Source organism: Chrysochloris asiatica, unplaced genomic scaffold, assembly GCF_000296735.1.
Source record: "Chrysochloris asiatica unplaced genomic scaffold, ChrAsi1.0 scaffold00010, whole genome shotgun sequence".
NCBI lineage: Eukaryota > Metazoa > Chordata > Mammalia > Afrosoricida > Chrysochloridae > Chrysochloris > Chrysochloris asiatica.
In genome coordinates this window covers 13,084,511-13,103,918 of record NW_006408528.1, presented here as the reverse complement: position 1 = coordinate 13,103,918, position 19,408 = coordinate 13,084,511, and the positions used below count along the sequence as shown (strand labels likewise).

General features: G+C 37.6%; 1 protein-coding gene across 2 annotated transcripts in view; it reads left to right on the top strand.

The window, feature by feature from the left end:
* CASD1 (CAS1 domain containing 1) overlaps positions 1-19,408 on the top strand; it is a 102,057-nt gene that overhangs the window by 18,740 nt on the left and 63,909 nt on the right. For both annotated transcript variants that reach the window (XM_006834284.1, XM_006834285.1), the window contains exons 2-3: positions 5,958-6,054; positions 6,982-7,102. In XM_006834284.1, the coding sequence (XP_006834347.1) occupies positions 5,958-6,054; positions 6,982-7,102 (218 nt within the window). The remainder of the gene's footprint in view (positions 1-5,957; positions 6,055-6,981; positions 7,103-19,408) is intronic.

The following is a 19,408-nucleotide window of genomic DNA, read 5'->3' as shown; positions in this document are numbered from 1 at the left end:
TTCTTGAGCATAGAAGAGCTAAAGCAACTGCAAGAAATGAGGAAGCTAAAAAGCCTTAACAGAAAATTTCGAAAGGCAAACTCAAGAAGACAAAGTCAAGTATTATAGTGAAATGTGCAAAAACTTGGCGTTAGAAAGCCAAAAGGGCAGAACACGCTCAGTATTTCTCAAGCTGAAAGTGCTGGAGAAAAAAAATCCAAGCCTCAGTTTGAAATATTGAAAAATTCTATGGACAAAATACTGAATGATGCAGGAAGCTTCAAAATAAGATGGAAGGAATATACAGAGGCACTATGCCAAAAAGAATTGTATGATGCCCAACCATTTAAAGAGGTAATACATCAAGAACTGATGGATCCAGGCTTCACTGAAGGCATTGGCGAAAAACAAGACTCTAGGAATTGACAGACTACAAATTAAAATGTTTCAACAAACTGATGCAGAACTGAAGTCTGCCAAAAAATTTAGAAAACAGTTACTTGGTCTTGGCCAATTGATTGGAAGAGGTCCATATTTGTACCCATTCCATAGAAAGGTGACTCAACAGAATATGGAAATCATTGAACAATATCGTTAAAAACCCATGTAAGTAAAATTTTGCTGAATTTAATAACAGTTGTAGCAGTACATTGATAGGTTGGATTGAAGAAAACTTGAGGGATATTGCCTGAAGTTGGATGGACTTTGGTTAAAAGCAGAGGATATTAGAAAGATGTTTACTTGTGCTTTATTGACTTTGCAAAGGCATTCAATTGTGGATCATAACAAACTGGATAGCATTGAGAGGAGTGTACTTATGAGGAAACTACAAAGACCAAGAGGCAGTTGTTGGAACAGAACAAGAGGATATTGAATGCTATAAAATCAGGAAAGGTGTGTGCCACTGTTGTATTCTTTCACCACCATACTTATTTAACCTGTATGATGAACAAATATCTGAGAAGGTGTATTATATGAAGAAGAACATGGCATCAGAATTGAAAGAAGACTCATTAATAACTGGCACTATACAGATGATAACTATGCTTGCAGGAAGCAAAGAGGAATTGAAATACTTATGAAGATCAAAGGCCTTCAGTATAGAATGTACCTTAATGTAAAGAAAAAAATCCTCACAACTGGATCAGTAAATAACCTTTTGATAAATGGAGAAAATATTGGAAGTTGCTAAAGACTTCATATTGCTTAGATACACAACGCTGAAGAAAGCAGTCACAAAATTGCAGGATACATAGCATTAAACAAATGTGCTATGAAAGTGTTCAGAGAGCTCAGAGATCAGTTTAATGACAAAGGTGTACCTGACTCAAGCCATGGTATTTTCAGATATTTAATAAGGAAAAGAATAGAAGAATTTGAATCATGATGTTGGAGAAGAATATTGAAAGTCCCATGGACTACCAGAAGAACAAACAAATCTGTCTTGGTAGATTGCTCCTTATAAGTGAAGAGGGTGAGATGTCATCTCTCATTCTTTGCAGATGTTGCCTGGAGGGATCAGTCTTTGGAGAAGGGCATCATACTTGAAAAAGTAGAGGGTCAGCATAAATGAGGAAGACCCCCAACAAGATGAATTGATGCACTCAAGACACATGCATTCCATCCCTTACCAACAATTCCTTTGAATCAGCTGTATAGAATAAGAATGAATACCAATACGATTTTACTTTAAGGAATTTTTTGCCCTCTTAACTTTCCAAGATTTCACTATCATTGGCACAGCTTGGTACCAACAATGGGCTAAAACATAACAATAATAGGATAGTGCAGGACTGCACAGTTTTTTGTTATTTCCTCATAGGGTAACTACCTGGCCAACTGACTGGAAGAGATCCCTGTTTGTGCCCATTCCAAAGAGGTGACCCAACGGAATGAGGAAATCTTCAAACAATATCATTGATATCCCATGCGAGTAAAGTTTTACTAAAGGTAATATAGAAACAGTTGCAACCATACATCAACAGAACCACACATGGACAGCGAACTTGCAGAGTTTCAAGCTGCATTCAGGAAAGGATATGGAACGAGGGCTATCATTGCTGACATTAGATGGATCTTGGCTGAAAGTACAGAATACCAGAAAGATGTTTGCCTGTGCTTTATTGACTATGCAGAGGCTTTCGATTGTGTGGATCATGACAGGCTGTGGACAGCATTGCAAAGTATGAGTATTGTGGAACACTTAATTATGCTCGTGAGGAACCTGTACATAAACCAAGACGCAGTTGTTCAAACAGAGCAAGGATGGTTTAAAATTAGGAACGGTGTACACTAGGGTTGTATTCTTTCACCATACTTAACTCTGTCTGCTAAACTAATAATCAGAGAAGCTGGATTATGTGAAGAAAAATGCAGCGTCAGGATTGGAGGAAGGTTCATTAACAGCCTGCGATCTGCAGATGATACTACCTTGCTTGCCGAAAGCCAAGAGGATTTAAAATATTTATTAATGAAGATCAAAGACCACAGCCTTTGGTATGGATTGTACCTCAGTGTAAAGAAAACAAAAATCCTCACCATTGGACAATATCCATATAAATGGAGAAAAGATTGAAGCTGTCAGTGACGTCATTTTGATTGCATCAACCATCAATACTAATGGAAGCAGCAGTCAGGAAATAAAACGACTATTGTATTGGGCAAATCTGCTGCACAAGACCTCTTTGAAGTGTTGAAGATCTAAGATGTCAGTTTGAGGACTAAGGTGTTCCTGACTTAAGCCATGGTATTTTTAAATAACCTCATATGCATTGCAAAAGTTGGGTAGTGAAGTGAATAAGGAAGACTGTAGCAGAATTGATGCATTTGAGTTTTGGAATATATCAAAAGTACCGTGGACTGCCAAAAGAACAAACCAGTCTGTGTTAGAAGTACAGCCAGAGTGCTTCTTGAAAGCCAGGATGGCCAGACTTCCAGCTTTCATACTTAGGACACATTGTCAGGAGGGACCAGTCACTGGAGAAGGATATGTTTTGTAAAGTGGAGGGTCGGAGACAAAGAGAGAGACGCCCAATGAGATGGACTGGCACAGTGGCGGCATCTATAGGTTCATATGTAGGTTGGCCCAGGATCAGGCACTGTTCTGTTCTATTTTGCATAGGATTGCTAAGAGTCAGTGCTGACTTAATGGCACCCTAAAACGACATAAAACATAGGGTGGTTATGAGTTGAAACTGGCACCGAATAATAGCAATAACAAACCTTTTCTTTTTTGTTTATAACAGTGGTCTCATATAACATTGGTCCTTTTGGGATTGACTTATTTCACAAGATAGAATGACTTAAACCTACCGATTGTGAGGACCAAGTAGGACTGGGCAGTGTTCTGTTGTGCATGGAGTTGGAACAGTAAAATGTCCAAAGGAAGTAAGGTGACCACTTAACCCATCTTACTGAGAATTTTTTGGAAAAAGAACTTTCCATTTTAAAATGGTGAGAATCTTGACCAAACTGGGATGAGTTGCTCATCCTAAAGGAAGATAAGAGATAACCAAGAGAAGCAGAGAATTAAGAGCTGTGAATTCTGCCTTTATTATTGATACTGATCCTGTTTACAGCCTTTTTGTGACAAACTGACTTCAGTGTTATCTTAGTAAGATTGTCAAAGGGTGAAATTTAATAAGCTTTTAGCAAGTTAATATGTTGTTCTTAGGCATATCTAGTCACTTCCAGCTCATGGTGACCCTATGCACAACAAGTAGGAAACAGTGATAGGTTCTGTGTCGTCCTCACAATTGTTATGTTTGAGCCCATAGCTCCTGCCATTGTGTCTGTCCATCTCATTGTGGGATCTTCCTCTTTTTATGCAATATTTTAATTTTACTTTGTCTCCAGATAAGCTGATGTACTATCATAATATCTGAATAGGGAGACATTTCGAAAAATGCCTTTCCTTTTATTCTTGGTAGTGCTGTGGGTTAGTCATTGGGCTGTAAATGAACAGCAACTAAATTAAAAAATCCTCTGAGATAGAGCTCCTATTGTTATGCACATCTTCTGATCTTTAGTATAGGTGCATGTTCCCAGGGGGCAGCAATGCCAGACAGAGCATCAGAAACAACCTGGAAACAGAAATTGATGTAATCACCAAAATAATGCGTTCTGCTTCTTTGATACCCGGAATGGTTAATGTATAACCGTGAACTTTAGTGAAGTGAAACAAGAAAGCAACCTAGAAGCCATGTCAGACAGGCTGGCCTGCCTGACGTCTCTCAAAAGGGAATGAATGTACAATCTTTGCGGGAGAATAAAGAGTGGGGATCCTTGGGCCGGGACTTGGGATTCTACCCGTGGATTGGACACATTACTTGGGATTGGTGTTCTGACCAAGTCTCCAGTCTAATGCCTAAAGCTCCCCTAGCGCTCACTCTCCTTGGTCTGGTGAGCTTGTAAAATATCCCTTTTCTCCCTTTGCAGTTTACTGTATTTGATGCCTAACTCTGCTTTGGAATAAACCTTTTCTGTTTCTTCATAAAAAGTGTATGTTTGGTGCCTTGGTCTTGCTTTCATGCCATCAAGAATGACCACTCGAGTGTACCTCACAGTACAGGAAGTTAACCACAAGTTCTGCTGTTCAAACCTACCATCCACTTGTCAAGAAAATATGAGTTTGTCTGCTCACATAAAAGATTTATAGTTTCAGAAACTTCATATAATCTCATTATGAGTTGGAATCAACTTGATGATAGTGGTTTTGGTTTTTGGTTTTATCCTTTAACCTCTCACTCCAAAGTAGAAGTAAGAGGGATAAACATAAGATAAAGCTGATTTGAGGTTGAGGAAACCTCCTAGAAATAAAATCGGAGGCAGAAGAAAGTACTAAAGTGTTGAGCATGGCATCTAGTAATTAGGAGACTATTAGAGGGCAAAGTATATACTATAACTGACCCCTTGTCTTCTTAAATATTAATGGCTTGATATGTATCTCAGTTATCTAGTGTTGCTGTAATAGAAATACCACAAGTGGATTGCTTAGTAGACACATTTATTCTCTCAGAGTTTAGGAGGTTTGAAGTCCAAATTCAGAGTGCCAGCTCTGTAGAAAGGTCTTTGTCTCCTTTCACCATTTGTAGGCCCAACATTCCTTGGAGATTTCTATGCATCTTAGTTGGCATTAGTCTTTTCCTAGATCTAGGAATTTCACAAGGCAGGGGCCCAAGTCGAATGAATGAATGTATTCTACTCCTGGATCTTCTTTGTTGGTAGTAATAGGTCCCCCTGAACTCTGCTTGTCATTTCAAAAGAGATTGACTCAAGATACAGCTTAATCCTGTAGGTTGCATCTGGCCTCATTCACATCATAGAAGTGATGATGTACAATACATAGGATAATCACATCAGATTGAATTATAGGGGAGATGATTACATTTATTAGATCTCATCATGTTTGATTATTATGTTTTAAGTGCCAAGCCACTGAGAATTCAGGTTTAGCCCAGTAGATATAAAAACCTTAACTATTACCCTAGGTTTTTCATGAATAGGTAACATACACATGAAAGGCTTAGTGCAGCATAGAAAACTTTTGTATTATCTGTTCTCAAGGAACTTATGTGGGGTCAAGATAAATACATCGCCATTAAGTCTATTCCAACTCATAGTGGTCCTCTAGGACAAAGTAGAACCTGTCCAATAGGGTTTCCAGGGTTGTAATCTCCTGGTGTGGCACTATAGGGTAAGCGCTGGACTCTAATGTCAGTGCTTCAAACTCAACACCTGTTAACTCGGAAACCCTATACAGGGTCGTTATGAGTCAGAACCGACTCGATGGCACTTAATAATCTTTACAGAAGCAGACTGCCACACCTTTTTCCCATAGAGCAGCTGGTGGATTCAAACTGCTGATCTTTTCATAAGCAGTTGACTGCTTAACCACTGCACCATCAAGGGCTTCTGGGGTCAGGATAGCTAACAGAAAAATTAAAATATTATTTACTACACTTTTGTGTTTATTACAGGCAATGATTCTTGTGAGTACCTTCTCTCAAGTGGCAGATTTCTTGGAGAAAAAGTTTGGCAACCTCACAGTTGTATGATGCATAAATATAAAATCAGGTACGGTTTCTGTTTATTTTTCTCTTTCTAGTTTGAAGCATAATATCTAGGGGTTAACTCGGATGGCCAAACACTGGATTACTAGTTGAAAGGTTGTCAGTTCAAACCCACCCAGACACACCTTGGAAAGCAGGCCTGACAATCTGCTTCTGGAAGGTCACAGCCTTCAGAACACTATGGAACCACTCTACTCTGCTCAGTGGGGTTACCATGAGTGCAAAGCCACTCACATCAATGGAGGATAATAACAGCAGGAGTTGGTGAAGCACTGAGAGTAATTTACTTCTGTAGATGGGGTCAGGAACTTACCTACTAAGAGAGTTGGGACTGATTCTAGATGACGACTTCTACCCAAAAGCTTTGTGGAAAGAGTTTTGACCAAGCTACTTTAACTCTGGTGAAAGGTAACCATGCCAAAAATTGTTAAATGCCATGAGTTGGTTCTGACTCGTAGCATCCCTGTAAGAGGTTTCTGAGAATGTGAATCTTTGCAGGAGCAGAAAGCATCATTTTTCACCCGCAGAGCGAACGGGGGCTTGAACCACAGACTTTGTGGATGACAGTGCAGTGCTTATCCTACAGAATTACCATGGTCCTTAGGCCCTTAAACCAAGACTCTTGCTCTGAGGATTAAATGAGGTAGTGGGTATAAATCATAGTTAGAGTGCATCTTAAACAATAAATACACTAGGGTTTTATTATTGAGCAAGTAATTCAGTGACTGTTAGGTTAAGTAAACCTGACCACCTGTTTCTAAAGCAGCATAACTGGTTTCCCTTTACCTACTGTGATGTATTGAATTGTCTTCCAAAATAACAATCCAGAATGACAGTTCTGAGCAACTATCTTCACAAACTATGTAAGTTTTTTGAAATGCTACTAAGGTGATTTTATTTATTTTAATTAAGGTTTCTTTATTGGTTTCAGTGAAGCAAAGAGCTGCCTCATAGATAAACACATTGCATTCATTGGAGATTCCAGAATTCGTCAGTTGTTCTATTCTTTTGTAAAAATAATTAATCCACAATTCAAAGAAGAAGGAAATAAGGTAAAACATGTCTATTCCCTTCTTTAGGGTCCTGTTTATAAAAGTGAACCAATGGAAAAAGTAAGAACATGCCCCTCCAGATTAATAATAGTAACTTTAGAAGCTTTTTTTTTTTTGGCAAAGTTGGGAGGAAAATGGACTGAGAGACATAGGAAAATGAAGTGGTAGGCAAGGAATTGGCAAGATGTTTTTAATTAAAACTTTTCATTTTCAGAAATAATACATTTATACCATGGAAAAACTTTTTAAATTCCTTAAAGATAAGACAGAAAAAATATCATCCCTTTTTCTCTTTCTAATATTTTGGTATATTTCTCTTTAGTCTTTCTTTTTAAACATGCTTATAATCTTTCAGCATGTATAATTTTATATCCTGCTTTCCCCCTCTACTTATCATAATTTGCCATATTATTATATAATCAACTTAAGTATCTTCTTAATGGCAACATATTATTGAGTGGATATAATGTAATTTTATGTAAGTGCTCTTTTTTTAAAAACTTTTTATGTAGTTAAAAAAGACATTTTCAATGACATCTTTGTGTGAACACCACTTTTAAAATTATTTCCTTAGGATGAAGGTTCTACAATGCAAATACTAGGTTAAAGGATATAAGCATTTAAAAATTATTGATTAAATTGCCAAATTGTTTCAAATTTGTACAACCTTATTAGTGTTTGGTTATCAAGCTGTATCTATGCACAATATAATTATATGCATTTAAAATATGTCTTACTTTGAAAAGTAATAAGGACAAAACATCTTTGTAAATACTTGCTAGTTAGTTAATCTTGGTATGAATTTTCTCATCCTAGTCGCCTGTTTATACATGTTTAAGTGATTTAGTGTTCTAATCTTTGTTTATAACCAGATGCTTGGGGAATGGGATGGGAAGGGGAGAAGAGTGGAATATGGGAAAGTTCAGAATTATAGAAGGGAGTACCTCATGAATTTATGAGACTCTACCTATATATATTTACTTGGTCTGTTGGCCCAGGATCTGGCAGTGTTTCGTTCTGCTGTGCATAAGGCCGCTATGAGTCGGTACCGACTCGATGGCATCTAACAACAACAAAAAGGTAAGGAATTATAAAATCAGGGGCCTCACAGCTAAGTATCTAGTCACATAGTGATGATAGTGGACTATGTAAGTCCTTAGTAATTATTTCTTGTGAGAAGAGTCTATAGGCTATTAGAGATTTTGTTCACTAGGAAAGACTACCGTAGATGGTAAAGATAGAATAATAATAGGAAAAATAGCACTTCATTTTGTTTTTTAACTTATGGTAGGGGAAAAAGACCCCAGATTCAAACATATTATTTGTTTTTGTTAGGTGCTGTTGAGTTGGTTATGACTCATAGCAACTTTATCCACAACAGAACAAAACACTGCCCAGTCTTGTGCCATCCTCACTATCATTGTGAAACCTGAGCTCATTGGGGGTCTTCCTCTTTTTTGCTGACCCTCTGCTTTTCCTAGCATGATGTCCTTCTCCAGGGACTGATCCCTCCTGATAATATGTTAGAATTATAAGAGATGATGTCTCACAATCCTGGCTTCTAAGGAGCATTTTGGTTGTACTTCTTCCAACACAGATTTGTTTGTTCTTCTAGCAGCCCACGATACTTTTAATATTCTTTTCCAACACCATAACTCAAATGAATCGATTCATTTGACAGTCTTTCTTATTCATCGATCAACTTTGACATGCTTATAAAGCTATTGAAAATAACATGGATTGGGTCATGTGCACCTTAATCCTCAAACTGACATCTTTACTTTTTAACAAAATCTGAAGAGGTCTTGTGTAGCAGATTTGCCTAATGCAATACATCATTTAATTTCCTGACTGCTGTTTCCGTGACTGTAGATAGTGAATCCAAACAAAATGAAGTCATTGACAGCGTCCTTTCTTTTCTCTATTTATCATGATGTTATTTATTGGTCTAGTGGTAAGGATTTGTTTCACATTGAGACCAACAGCTTTGGTCTTTGATCTTCATTTCATAAGCTATTATTTTAGGTCCTCTTTGCTTTCAACGAGCTAGCTGGTATCATCTGCATATCACTGGTTGCTAGTGAGTCTTCCTCTAATCCTAATGTCACATTCTTCTTCAAATAATCCAGTTTCTCGGATTATTTGCTCAGTGTACAGGTTGAATAAGTAAGGTGATAGAATACAACACTGGTGCATACCTTCCCTAATTTTAGACAATTCAGTGTTCCATTGTTCTGTTTGAGTAATTGCCTCTTGATTTTTATATACAGATTCCTCATGAGCACAATTAAGTGTTCTGGAATACTCATTTTCCACAATGTTATCTATAGATTTTCATGATCAACACAGTAGAAATTTTTGCATAGTGAATTAAAGCCTGGGTAAACATCTTGTATTTACTGCTGTCAGTCAAGGGATCCATCTGATGTTGGCAGTGATAATCCCTCATTCCATATCCTCATCTGAATGTGGCTTGAACCTCTGGAGATTCCCTGTCAATGCACTGTTGTAACTATTTTTTAAATTATCTTTAGCAAAATTTTACTTGAATGTAATATTAAAGATATTGTCCAATGATTTCTACATTCCATTGGGTCACTCCTCTTTCAAATGGGCACAAATATGTATCTCTTCAAAAACTTATCAGGTAGCTCTCTTTCCAGATTTCTTGGCATAGATTAGAGAGTGCGTCTAGTGCTGCATCAGTTTGTTGAAAGATTTCAATTTGTATTCCATCAGTTCCTGGAGCCTTGTTCCTTGCCATTGCCTTCAGTGCTCCTGGGACTTCTTCCTTCAGTACCATTGGCTCTTAATCATATGCTACCTGGTGTGATGCTGTGGGTTAATGCGCCAGATTGCAAAGCCGTTTGAACTGCAAGGTCAGCGGTTCAAGCTCACCAGCCACTCCTCGGAAACCCTCTACAGGGTTGCTATGGGTCGGAACCGACTCGATGGCACTGAACAACAAACAACAACCTCTTGAAGTGGTTGAACAGCAACCATTTCTTTTTTGTACCTTTGTGTATTCCTTCCATCTTCTTTTGATACATTCTGCATCATACAATATTTTGACCATCGTTGTTGTGTGCCGTGGAGTCAGTTCTGACTCATAGTGACTCTGTACAGGGTTTCCAAGGCTGTAAATCTTTACAGGATCAGAAAGCCTCATCTTTCTCCACGGAACAGCTGGTAGTTTTGAATTGCTGACCTTGAGGTTTGCGGCCCGATTCGTAACCACTAGAATCCTTCAATATTGCAAACTAAAGCTTGAATTTTTCTTCAGCACTTTCAGCTTAGGAAATGCTGAGCGTGTTCTTCTGTTTTGGTTTTCTAACTCCAGGTCTTTGCACATTTCATTTTAGTATTTGACTTTGTCTTTTGGAGCTTCCCTTTGAAATTTTATGTTTAGCTCTTTTACCACCTCATTTCTTCCATTTGCTTTGGCATCTGTACTCTGGAGAGCAAGTTTCAGAATCTCTACTGACATCCCTTTTTTTTAATTGTTCTTCTTTCTTGTCTTCTTCAATTTTTTGCTCTCTTCTTGAATTATGTTCTTAATGTCATCCCACAACTTTTCTGGTCTTCAGTCTTTAGTGTCTAATGCATTAAATCTGTTCTTGAGATGATTTCTGAATTCAGGTGAGATATATTCAAGGTCAAATTTTGGCTCCTATAGACTTGTTTTAAATTTCTTCAGCTTTAGCCTGAACTTGCGTATGAGCAGTTGATGGTCTGTTCTATAGTCTGCTCCTGGCCTTCTCTGTTGATGATAAGGAGTTTTTTCACCGTGTCTTCCCACAGATGTAGTCAGTTTGATTTCTGTATATTCCATCTGATAAAGTCCACATGTCTTTTATGTTGTTTAAAATAGATATTTGCAATGAAGAAGTCCTTGATCTTGCAAAATTCTGTCATGTGATACCCAGCATCATTTATATCACCAAGACCATATTTTCCAATTACTGATTCTTCTAGTTTATTTCCAATCTTTGCATTTTAATCACTAATAATTGTCAATGCACCTTGATTGCATATTTGATAAATTTTAGACTGAAGAAATTGGTAGAACTCTTCAACTTCATCAGCACTGGCATTAGTGGTTGGTGCATAAATATGACTAATAGTGACATTAACTGGTCTTACTTGTAAGCATATGGATATTATCCTATTACAGACATTATACTTCAAGATGGATCTTGAGATGTTCTTTTTAATGATGAATGTGATATCATTCGTTGTCAATTTGTCATTCTGGGCATAGTAAACCATATGAGTGTCTGACTCAAAATGACCAATACCTCTACATTTCAGCTCACTAATGCCCATGATATCAGTATTTATGTTTTCCATTTAATTTTTGACAATTTCCAATTGTTGTAGATTGATGCTTCATACATTCTGTGTCCCAGTTATTATTGGATGTTTACAGCTGTTTATTTGGAGTTTTGGTGTGGTGCTGTGGGTTAATGCACTGGACAGCAAAGTCAGTTTGAAACGCAAGGTCAGTCGTTTGAGCTCACCAGCTACTCCTCGGAAACCCTATACAGGGATGCTATGGGTTGGAACCAACTTGACAGCACTTAACAATAACAACGAAACAGCTGTTTATTTAGTCATCAACAGGACAAAGCCAAAGCCAATATAATCATTTGGATGAGGGGAACTCTTTATGAACATAGTACAGAGGATAATGGAAGATGGCAGCCATGGTGTTCATTATATATGTGCATGTGATAGAGAAGATTATGATTGGTGGCATTTCTGTCCATCAGTGTCAAAGATGGCATTATAGAAGCAGGGAAAAGACTATGATTGGGATAGGTACATGGATGAAAGTTAAAATAGAGTACAGCTTTGGTTCTTGAACTTGGACCCTCTGGCTATGTGGTAGTGGGAGTTTAAGTCATGTGACTTTTGATCATAGCCACAGGGTGACTACAAGTCAATTTCAGAATTTCACACTTCAATTAAATTTGATAATATGCATTTGATTGGTTACTTTTGGTCAATGCCCAGACAAGATCCTTAGTTCTTTGTGTATCTTTCTGCATACTAGTTAATATATTTTCAACCACACTCTTACTAAGGGCAAACGACCCCTCCCTGGGCTTGTTGCAGAGTTGTCTGAGCATCAACACATTACTGGTTTAATTGCCAACAAGCATTGGGAAGTAGCATAAAAAATTTAAATGGTGTCTGAACTCATATCAAGATTCAAAATAGAGTTTGGGTCCCTGTATAGATTACAGCCTTCCACAAACTTAAGTGCTTTAGAAATTAAACTCTAATGCAGTCTGTAAGTATATATTCTATTTGTATTTACGCACATAAAATTATAAGAAGATTCAAAACTATTTGATATGAATTATTGATTATTGAAATAAAATACTTTAGTAAACTTTAAAAAAAATAGATTTTTAATTTTAAAGAAATATTTTTAGCATTTCTGGACTTAGATTTCTGTGACTTGACTAAAAATTGTAATGATGGATTTGACAAACATTATTTTGAAAAATTACTATGGTTTAAGTCAATAGCCAGAAGAGTGCAGTATTCCTAAAGCAAGTTGTTTCAATAACAGGATTCAGAACAGGATTTTTTTTTTTGTCAGATTGTGTTTTGTGGAAGACTAGTTTTGTGAGATTCTCTGGTCAAATAAATTCTGAGCAATGTCAGATACAATATCCCCCCTCTTAGATGGTTTTAATATAGGTTAGGATATTAAAAATTTGAGTGTCTTACAGTAAAGAACCTGTTTCATGTTGCTTCTAGCTATAGGGCAAGCCACTGAGGAGCCCCTTCCACTTTAAACTGCCTAGATCCTAGATTTTAAAAAAGTGTTCCCTGATATATTTCTGGGCTTGGAAGAAATAGGAGACACTCCTCAAAAAACAAAAGAACTATGAGGCAAAACCAGAAATGGGAACAGTGACAGTAGACAGTCTGGAGGCAATAAGGTTGGTATTCAGGCAGGTGCACATAGCTTTTGGAGCCAACATATTTTTCAGAAGCTATATTGAGAGCCAGAGGATAGTACAAGAATTGCTTTAAGTGCTGAGACAAAGTAACTTTCACCTGGAATTGTATATATAGTGTAAATGTTTCTCTGGTGGAGTCATAGGACATTTTCAGATAAACAAAATCTGAGCATTAAGTACCAGATAACCCTTACAGTTGAGTTTCTAAAGGATGAATTTTAGGAAGGAGGACAATAATTCAGGAAAAATGATACGAAATGTAAGAAGCAATGAGTAGCAAAGAAAATAATGGACATGTAAAAAATCTAAATGAATAGTGAGTATATAAAATAATACTGTCTTTCTGCAGTTATAAAAAGATGAAACTAAAGAAGTAGGCAATAATGACATAAGACAAGAGGGAGATGGCAACACTTTAAAGGTGCTTTTGACCTGCTGTTATGGGTCATGGATTGAATTGTGCTCACCTCCTTCCCCCCCAAACTGTTGTTGCTATGTGTCAGCGAGTCAACTCCAGTTTCCACGAAGTGGCTGGGGAGTTTGAACCACCATCCTGTGGTTAGCAGTCCAGTGCTTATCCAACAGTGTTACACCAAATATACTTGTACCCTATACTTGTCGATGTAATCCCAGTAGAATAGTCACATCTTGAGTTTTATAAAGCTCAATACTTTATTAGCTGAGTACTTAAGAGAATACTCTCAAAAATCAGAGAATGTATTTTTCAAAGCACATGTAGAACATTTGTGTTTTGATCACATATTGGACTGTAGACCAAGTACTAACAAATACCAGAGAATTGGCATTATTCTTTTTATACTAGATGAGTTCCTTTATGTTGTTGTTAAGTGCCATGGAGTCAGTTCCAATTCATAGCAACCCTGTATAGGGTTTCAAAGGAGCAGCTAGTGAACTTGAACCACCTACGTTGTAATTCAAACAGATTTTGCAGTCGAGCGCATTACCCCACAGTATCACACCAGGACTCCTAGAAAGGCATTTTAGACATTGTCTTTGTGACTCCCACTCTATGATTGGGTGGAACTATGCAAATGAGGCCCTTGAGTTCTTGTAGACAACCTGTTAATAATGCAAATAAGGTTCATGAAACCCTTGCCAGTGTTGTTGTGTAGTGCCATCAAGTTGGGTACAACTCATAGCTACACTGTATAGGGTTTCCGAGGAGCAGCTGGTAGGTTTGAACTGCTGATCTGTGGTTACCAGTTGAATGCTTATCCTACATTGCCACACCTTGACCCCAGTAGCCATCCTGGTGGTAGTTGTGTGCCACTGAGTTGGTTTTGACTCATAGCAACCCTGTATAGGGTTTCTGAGGCTGTAAATCTTTACGGGAGCAGAATGCCTCATTTTTCTGTGGAGCAACTGATAGAATCAAACTGCTGATCTTGCAGTTAATAGCCCAGCTCATAATCCGCTATACTACCAGGGGAAATCTTATCTCATTGTAGTTTTTATATACATTCCCCTAATGATTGAGGTAGCACAGGAGGCACTCACTCATCTCTGCCAAGAAATTTGGAAGACAACTATCTGGCCGACTGATTGGAAGAGATCTGTATTTGTGCCCATTCCAAAGAGAGGTGACCCAACGGAATAAGGAAATCATTGGACAATCTCTTTGATATCCTATGAGAGTAAAACTTTACTAAAGGTAATACAGAAACGAGTGCAAGCATGCATTGACAGAGAGCTTCAAGAGGTTCAAGCTGGATTCAGAAGAGGCCGTGGAACAAGGGGATAGCATGGCTGGTGTCTGATAGATACTGACTGAAAGCAGAGAGTATCATAAAGATGTTTACCTGTGCTTTATTGACTATGCAAAGGCTTTCAATTGTGTGGATCATGACAAGCTCTGGACAACATTGCGAAGTATGAGTATTCCAGAGCACTTAATTATGCTCATGAGGAATCTGTACGTGGACCAAGTGGCAGTTGTTTGAACATAACATGGGAACACTGGTTTAAAATTAAGAAAGGTGTGCGACAGGCTTGTATTCTTTCACCATATGTATTCAACCTGTATGTTGAGCATATAATCCAAAAAGCTGGGTTATATGATGAAAACGCATCAGGATTGGAGGAAGACTCATTAACAAATTGCGATATGCAGATGATACAACCTTGCTTGCTGAAAGTGAAGAGGACTTAAAATATTTACTGATGAAGAACAAAGAGCATAGCCCTCAGTATGGATTACATCTCAATGTAAAGAATACAGGAATCCTTACCACTGGACCAATAAACAACATTTTTACCAATGGAGAAAAGATTGAAGTTGTCAAGGACTTCATTCTTCTTGGATCAACTATCAACAGTCATGGAAGCAGCAGTCAAGAAATTGGACCACGTACTGCATTAGGCAGATCTGCTGCACAGACATTTTTAAAGTGTTGAAGAACAAAGATGTCAGCTTGAAAACTAAGGTGCACCTAACCCAAGCCATGGTATTTTCAATAACCTCTTATGTATGTGAAAGCTGGACAATGAATACAGAAGGCTGTAGAAGAATTGATGCTTTTTGAGTTATGGTGTTGGAGGAGAATATTAAAAGTGCCATGGGCTGCCAAAAGAACCAACAGATCTGTGTTGGAAGAAGTGCAGCCAGAGTGCTCCTTGGAGGCCAGGATGGCCAAACTTTGTCTCTCATACTTCGGACATATTTTCAGGAGGGACCAGTCACTGGAGAAGGATATCATGCTTGGTAAAGTGGAAGGTTAGAAAAAAAGAGGAAGAACCCCCCCCCCCCCCCCAGCAAGATGGATTCGCAAAGTAGCAGCATCAAAGGGCTCAAGCGTGGCAATAATAATGAGTTTGGCCCAGGATCGGGCAGTGTTTCATTCTGCTGTGCATAAGGTCACTATGAGTTGATACCGACTCGTTGGCACCTAACAACAACAAATGATTGAGCACTGGTGGTGGGTGCACTGCTTAATTGATGGTCTGCTAATCAAAATGTCTGCAGGTGGAGAAAAAGTCGCCCTTTGAGAGAAAGAAACAGCAGTTTATTTCCATAAAGATGTGCAGTCTCGGAAACGTTTTAGGGCCGTTCTTCTACTCTGTTCTGCAGAATTGCTATGAAATAGACTCATCAGCCATGGGTTAATGACTAATGATGTTAAACATCTTTTCATGTACTTAGTATATCCATTAGCATATTTTGAGAGATAATTTAAAGATGAGAAAGAAATGAACTTTTTTTCAATGTGATAGAATTGTCTACATAGAAATCCCAGAGAATCTATAGGAGTTTATTAAAAGTAGTAGAAATTTTTGCAAGATAGCTGATTTTAACATGAACATACAAAAATTAAATTTAATACCCGAATAAAACTGTCAAAAATTAGTTTCATATCCACATACCAGCAATGAAGAGTTCAAAATGTTATTTTAAATGTCCGAGTGTAATAGCAAGAAAAAGCATATGTTGCATAGGAATAAATCTAGAAAATATGAAAGATTTATATGAAGAAAAGCCTTGAAATTGTATTGAAAGACAATTTAAAATGACACCATTAAATAATATATACTATAGTCCTGGATGGGAAAACTCAATATTGTAAAGATGACAGTTTTTCCAGATTGACTTGTAGATTCAGTGTAATTCTAATAAAATCTCAGCAGGATTTGTTTTGGAACTTTACTAGCTGAATCTAAATTATATGGGAGGGCAGAGGACCAAGAATAACCACAACCAACCTGAAGAATGAAGAGAGACATATTTTGACTCTGTGGTATTAAAAACAGCGTAGTATTGGTGGATAATTAGACAACGAAACCAGGGGACCCAAGTACTAATCTCTAATATGGAAACATGCATTTAATAAGTAACACATATGCTGTTGGAGATCCCTGTGGGAAGGAGGGTGTGTTCAGTCAATGATGCCTTAGCAAATGCTTATGTATATAGAAAAAAAAATAACATTGGGTTCCATACCTCACAGTATCAAGTAAAGTGAATTCTAGATGAGTTTAGATTGAAATGTGAAAATAAAAACCTAGGAAACTTGAGGAAAAAAATCAAAGGGTAACATCTTCATTACCTAATGATTGGGAAGGGTTTCTTACATAAAAAGCAAAAGTGCTAACTCTAAAAGAAAAGATGTATAAATTCACATACCTGAGATTATTATTATCTGTTAATGAAAAGATACTTTAAAGAAAAATGACGAGCTATAAACTGGAAGAAGATATTTGTAAAATGTATCTAGAAGAGTCGTTGTTGTCAGCTGTATCAAGTCAGCCCCAAACTCATGGTGACCCAAGGCACAAAGGGATTGGCAATTGTGGTCCACAGAGCTTTCAGTGGGGGATTTTCAGAAGTAATCTCCAGGCATTTCTTCCTTTTATATCTTAATTTGAAAGCTCTGCTAAAAACTTTTCAGTTATTATAACAACTAGTGTTTTTATCCTTTGGCAACTGGTGTTGACTGCCTTTGAGGTATGTCAGCTGGAAATAAAATTTGGGTGTCCAGCCTGGAAGGCAACTGTTCAACCATTGGACCACCAGTGCCCTCTCCAGAGCACATGGTTGGTTGGTTGGTTATGTGCCGTGGAATCGGTTCCGACTCATAGTGACCCTGTACAGGGTTTCTGAGGCTATAAATCTTTATAGGAGTAGAAAGCCTCATCTTTCTCCTGTGGAACAGCTGGTAGTTTCGATCTGCGGACCTTGCGGTTTGCAGCCCGATTCATAACCACTACACTACCAGGATACCTGAAGAACTACAACTTGATTAAAAAGATAACCCACTAGGGAAAGATATAGCAGGCATTTCACAGAAGAGGACACATGAATCAGTATATAAATATGGAAAGATGTTTAATTTTGTTAGTTTGCGGGGGGGAGTGAATTAAGTTCCTAGAGAGATGCTATTTTCTATCTATAATGGCAAATATTAAAAAATCTGATGATGGAAAAGGTGTGAAATTTGACAAGTGGTTATAGATATATAAAATAATTTGCATTAACATGTGATGGCTAGCACATATAATAGTGTCTGGACCTTTAGAGCTATGAGAAACACTTCATGTGTATTAAGAGCTGTGCATAAGAACATAACTATAATGCTGTTTTTAATCTAGGTTGTCGTACATTAGATCAAACAACAGGGTCCTGTGATAGCAAGTAGGATAGGCAGTGTACTGCTGACCACAGGTGACAGTTCAAACCCAGCAGCCACTTCTTGGGAACCTTATACAGGGTCATTATGAGTTGGAATCAATTTAATGGGACTTAATAACAACAACATATCAAACAACTGATGTACACGCTAAAGAAGTTACATTAAAAAAACACCAAAATATTACTTAAATTTTAGGTTAAATGGAACTAAAGATACATGACAACTTGAATATGTCTTGATTTTGATTGGATTATAAATAAAAAAGAGTTATATAGAGAGGTCATATCATCAGTCAAAACAAGGCCAAGGGCAGACTGGAACAGACCATCAACTACTCATATGCAAATTCAAACTGAAGCTGAAGAAAATGAAATCAAGTCCACCAGAGCCAAACTATGACCTTGAATATATCCCACCTGAATTTAGATATCATCTGAAGAACTGATTTGATACATTAAACACTAAAGACTAAAGACTGAAGAGTTGTGGGATGATGTCAAGAACATCATACATGAAGAAAGCAAAAAGTCATTAAGAAGACAAGAAAGAAGGAAAAAGTCCAAACGGATGTCAGAAGAGACACTGAAACTTGCTCTTCAGCATAGAGATGGTAAAGCAAATGGAAGAAATGAAGAGGTCCAAGAGCTGAATAGAAAATTTCAAAGATCAGCTCCAGAAGATAAAGCCAAATATTTACAACAAAATGTGCAAACACCTGGAATCAGAAAACCAAAAGGAAAGAACACGCTCAGCATTTCTCAAGCTGGGGGAACTGAAGAAAAAATTCAAGCCTTGACTTTTGTTATTGAAAGATTCTCTGGGCAGATTTTTGAAGTATGCAGAAAGCATCAAAAGAAGATGGAAGGAGTACACAGTCATTGTACCAAAAGGAAATTGTTAGTGTTCCAACCGTTTCAAGAGGTAGTATATGATCAAGAGCCTATGATACTGAAGGTGCATTAAAGGAATTGGCAAAGAACAAGGCACCAGGAATTGATGGAATACAAATTGAAATCTTTCAAGTAAGTGAAGCGGCCCAGGAGGCACTCACTCATCTCTGCCAAGAAATTTGGAAGGTGATTGTTTGCCAACTGATTGGAAGAGATCCATATTTGTGCCCATTCCAAAGAGAGGTGACCCAACAGAATGAGGAAATCATCGGACAATCTCTTTGATATCCCATG